This window comes from Medicago sativa, chromosome 8, assembly GCF_051527215.1.
Source record: "Medicago sativa cultivar Bolivia chromosome 8, Bolivia_mono, whole genome shotgun sequence".
Taxonomy (NCBI): Eukaryota; Viridiplantae; Streptophyta; class Magnoliopsida; order Fabales; family Fabaceae; genus Medicago; species Medicago sativa.
The window spans coordinates 81,651,236-81,656,510 of NC_140756.1; the positions used below are offsets into that span (position 1 = coordinate 81,651,236).

Sequence of the window (5,275 nt, forward strand, 5' to 3'; positions counted from 1 at the left end):
ATATATCTATTGTTTCTGTAGACTTTTTTTTTTACAAGTTTTTGTACACTTATTAATGATATTTTTTTTTTGTTACAATTCTTAATGATATATTTGTACTATATTTATAAACAATAGAGGATTTTAGGCTTACTTTTGTTATTCAACCTATACCTTAAACAATTTTGTTTGTTACATTTGAAATTCATAAATATTTATGCTTATAATTTTAATCTATATAAACTTGTTATATAAAATATCGTTCATAATCTATATGTGTTAGCGTAATAAAAAAAACGAAAAGACGGCTATGTGAAAGCCCGTCTTTCCACACGTTGACATAATATAAATCAATATTTTTCTAAATTAAAAATTAATCAAATTATTACGTGGTATATCCAGTGAAAATAAAACTATCACATACCTCCCTAAAAACAAAAGAAACAAAAAACTATCACATTCCTTAAAAAAAACAAAAAAAAAACTATCACATGCTTGAAAATTTCTATAAAAATCCTAACGAATCTTTTTCATTTTTATAAAGGAACGAATATCTTAATATATATATATATATATATATATATATGTTAGATATTCCCCAATCAACCTTAATTAACCATAATCCCGCCCTTTTTGACGGGTATATATATATATATATATATATATGTTAGATATTCTCCAATCAACCTTAATTAACCATAATCCCGCCCTTTTTGACGGGTCTAAATATATATTTTTTTTAAATTGTTTTGCAAGGAATTGAACCAACTACCCATAACAACACCTTAGAGCTTTTACCACTAGACCACTAATATTTTTATTGAAAATAGTTGCTTCTAAAATGGATATGTAATCTTAAAGGCCTTTTTTTTAAGCCACTAACACTCATTTTTATTGTGTTTATTTTCATGTTTGATTAATTTCACATAATTTAATTTATGACTTTTATTCCATATGTTCATTTTTGTTGATGCAAACTAATGTTATAATTTTCTTTTTTGAGATTTTGCATGTCGATCACTCTCAAACATCACTTAGTTTCATTGTTTCTATTACTTTGAATGTAACTCTAAAATTAATAATATAGTCACTTTGATGCTTATATAAGAAACTCTACAAAACCCGTACATCGTACGGGTTAGAGTCTAGTGTGATTTTGTGCTAGGGTTCCTAACTACTCCCTCCGGTCTCAAATATAAGAAAAGATTCATTTTTTAGGTTCATTGAATAATTAATGTATCTGCTTTACAATGTAGACCACATACATTAACTACTCAATGAATCTAGAAAATGAATATTTTCTTATATTTGAGACCGGAGGGAGTACCAAATAAGTTTTGAATTTTGATTAAGTAATAATTGCAAAATTTTTTTATAGGAAGTTACTTTTTTTTTTGAAGAAGCTAAAATGAAATATATTACCACCATGGAAAATCCTTCCTAGCATAAGACATGCCGGAAGGAACAAAGTCTATACAAAATTTACAAAGGTCACCAAACTGAAACGGTAACAGAAACAAAACAGGCAAAAATTAGCCAATGCCCAATACAGTGAAAGGAGAAAGCCACCAGCCATGATAGTTGAATTGAAGTGATGGAAACCTCGCTTTCAACCAAAAGAAAGAAAGTGACTTAATTCTATCAACCACCTGTAACATTGAACATTGTTTACCATTGAAAAGCCTATTGTTTCTTTCTTTCCAAATCTCCCACGATGTTGCAAACCAAATGACCTGTAAAAGGGATTGTCGTGCCCTTGCAAGGCCGCCAAGAGCTGTAAACTGAAGAAAATGATCCCTCACGTCAAAAGGAATAACCGTCGACACTTTCAACCAATTACAGATATGATGCCAAACAGAGCCGAAAATATTACAATGTAAAAATAAATGTGCAGAGGACTCCTCAATACCACAACCAGCAACACACAACAGATTTTCAGTAGAAATAACCCCACGACGAAAAAGATTCTTCTTCGTTGGTAACCTGTCGCGAAACAGACGCCAAGCTAGTAAAACAACCTTCAACGGGACATCCTTGTTCCAAAGTACGGACGCAGACACCACACTATCAGTCGGAGGCTGAGTAGTAATCGAATGATAAGCACTACGAACTATTTAACCAATGCTCCAAAAATACTATTTAACATTCTCCTTAAATGAAATAGTAAACTTGAAAAGGAAAAAGAACATTGATAGTTAGACACCCTTAATGTGTACACTCCATTGTACCACTCTGAAAAATTTCGGTTAACCAAATATACGATCTGTGTGACTACATTTTTTTAATTGCGTCACCACTAGTTTTCCAGAAATTATTTGGTTAACTAAGTGGAAAAAAAGTGGTCACGCGCGTTGTAGTTGTGTAACCACATTTTTCAGCTTCTAAACACCGGTCACGCAACTGAAAAAATATGGTCACAAAGACCATATTTTGTTAACTGAAATTTTCCAGAGTAATATAAAGGGTGTACACCCTCCGGTCACTAATATAAGCAAAAATCTATTTTTTATATACATTCAATTAATGATGTATGTGATATATAATAAAGACTACATACATCATTAATTGAATGTATCTAAAAGTGAATTTTTGCTTATTGTAGACATTAAGGGTGTCTATCAATTTTTATTCATGGAAAAATTACAATCATTCTCACTAAACCCTCCTAGGCTTCGGTTTCCCGCGTAAACTTCTTCTTTACAGCAACAAAACCCTAATGCGTGAATTCCCTCTTACAATGGCGGCCGAACTTCCACCAGAAATACTCGCCGAAATCTTCTCTCGCTTACCAGTAGAATCACTTCTCCGATTCCGATCAACCTCAAAATCACTTCAATCCCTAATAGATTCCCCCAACTTCATCAACCTTCACCTCAAAAACAATTCCCTCAATCAATCCTTAATCCTTCACCTCAGATACAATTCCCTCAGAAACAATTACTCCGATATCTACAAAAATCGATGGTGATTTCTCTAATCTAACCAAATCAATGATTCTACTCAACCACCCTTTCCCGCGTAACACCACAACCACCGATCCTTTCATGTTTCTCATCGGTTCATGTATCGGCCTCCTCGCAATTTCCAATGGTCGATTCGTTTTCAAACGCCAACGAAGTCACAATCTGGAACCCTAACACCCATAAGCATCGTATGATCCCTTTTCTCCCTCTTCCTATCCCTGACATGATTGAATCTGTAGACTTCTTCAATCGCCACGGTCTTTGCGTTCACGGCTTCGGTTTTGATCCTTTAAGCGGCGATTACAAACTCCTCAGAATCTCCTGGTTAACGTCTCCACAAAACCGTTGTTATCATTCACAGATGAGACTCTTCAGCTTGAAAACAAACTCGTGGAAAGTAATTCCTGCTATGCCGTACAAGCTTCACTATTATCACCAATTGGGGGTTTTGCTTGGGAATTCTCTTCACTGTAATATGTCTCGGAAACTTGATGGGTTGCATCCTTGTTTAATTGTTGCGTTTAACCTAACACTTGAGATTTTCAATGAGGTTCCTCTTCCTGCTGAAATAGTTGGTTTTCAAGGTATTAGTAATGAGGGTTTTGAAATTTCTCTTGCTGTTTTGGGAGGGTGTCTTTGTACAATTGCGAATTATCATACTAAAATTGATGTTTGGGTGATGGAAGAATATGGATGTAGAGACAGTTGGCGGAAACTTTTTACTTTGGTTAAATCGTGTTTCAATTTACCTTTGGTTTATTTGAGGCCTTTATGTTTTTCAAGTGATGGGGGTAAGGTTCTGTTGGAAACATGGCAAAGCTTGGATAATACTCTTATGGTGCTGTTTTGGTATGATTTAAAGAGTGAACAAATTAGTTATGTTGAAGAAATTCCTAATTTGAGTGAAGCTATGATTTATGTTGGAAGTCTTGTACCACCTTCTTTACCTGTTGATAATTTTAGGAAGGAGGAGAGTCGTACAAGCAAGAGAAGGTACTTATTGATTATCTGAGCTTTTTGAGTTTTTGCAATTTATAAGTTAAAATCAGCTCAATGGACCCTTCTTATGATATATGTAGTTAAACTCTATGTTATAGGTCAAATTGAATTCTTATTATAGTACAGTGATTCCCTAATTAATATGAAGTCTCAACTTTTGTTTATCTATCTGACAATGTGTGAATGCTGGCTTTCAAAAGAACAAAAAAGACAACAATGTGTGCTATGTCATTTGTTAGTTTAAGAGTTGACCTTGTGACTAGTTAATGAATTTTGGTATGAATTTTTTTTCTTTCATTCATTGTTTGAGATCTTCACTCTTAAATCATAATTTTTAAAAGCTTATTTCTGAATGTTGGGACTATTCTACCCTGCCGTGGTATGTAAAGAGAAGAAATCTGTTGTTTAGAAATTGGCCTACCATGAAATTACTCCAAATTTATGCATAGTTCTTTTGAAAAGAATTGTTTTTCATCAACTATTCTTTTGTGATATTATTGAACTTACTTCGATGAGATTCATTTTTTTCCACAGGGATGACTTCTTGTCCCGAGTCTTTAAATTGTTTTTTTAAGGGATGGAAGGAAGGACCTGTAATGTACAACTGAAACAGGATGCTCAAGTTGTTTCTTGTGATGGAATTAGTCACCTTGGTTTGTGAGAAAGGTTGAATTGATTATGAATGGAGCTGCACCCATTTTTATTTCCCTTGTTGAATTGTATGAGATCACACTTAACCCTTTTGTGTAAAAATTTCACATTAGGTGTGAAGAATTTGATGATGAATCCTCTCTCCCTCCGGCCTTTCTAAAAGGATCTTCCGCCTTTATCTTTTACTTCTAATACTAGTATTGTTGACAAAATGTAGAAGCACGATGAGGTTGTTATTGTATGAAAAGTATCTTTTATTTCCATTATCTCTAAATTCCGAAGTCCAAACTATTACAATATGCTTATGAAAGCACAATGAGGTTGGTTATTGTATGAAAAGTATTGCTCCTTTTGTGCATTTGTTTGTGTGTGATGTTGGGTCCCCTCTTTCACCACGTGTGTAAGTCTTTGTTCTTCCCATCCTTAATCTGTGTGTCTTATACCACGTCGTCGCCGTCTCTGTTTGTCCGTAAAGGATCAATAAATAAAATCACTCCTTAATCATTTTTTGTGCAAATTGGGTTCTGTATTGTTGCGAATTGAATTGATTTTCTATGAAAATTGAATTCATTTGTTGTCGTTGGCTACATTGATGCTACTTTATGAAAAGAAGAGTATTTTCTGGTTTGCTGTATGAAATTTAATCTATGTGCTACAGATACAATCTTTAGTGTGATGCTGCT

General features: G+C 33.6%; 1 protein-coding gene and 1 pseudogene across 2 annotated transcripts; one reads left to right on the forward strand and one right to left on the reverse strand.

The window, feature by feature from the left end:
• Positions 1-1,397: 1,397 nt before the first annotated feature.
• On the reverse strand, positions 1,398-2,202 carry LOC146902200 (uncharacterized). Its single transcript, XM_085737125.1, has 4 exons — positions 2,196-2,202; positions 1,713-2,089; positions 1,530-1,628; positions 1,398-1,478 (listed from the first exon to the last, which is right to left on the reverse strand). Exons 1-4 carry the CDS (start codon positions 2,200-2,202, stop codon positions 1,398-1,400), a joined length of 564 nt encoding a protein of 187 aa, XP_085593251.1.
• Positions 2,203-2,633: 431 nt separating this feature from the next.
• LOC146902201 (F-box protein CPR1-like) lies at positions 2,634-4,931 on the forward strand (annotated as a pseudogene). Its single transcript, XR_015022203.1, has 2 exons — positions 2,634-3,935; positions 4,476-4,931. The product of XR_015022203.1 is annotated as an F-box protein CPR1-like (transcript).
• The last annotated feature ends 344 nt before the right edge of the window (positions 4,932-5,275 follow it).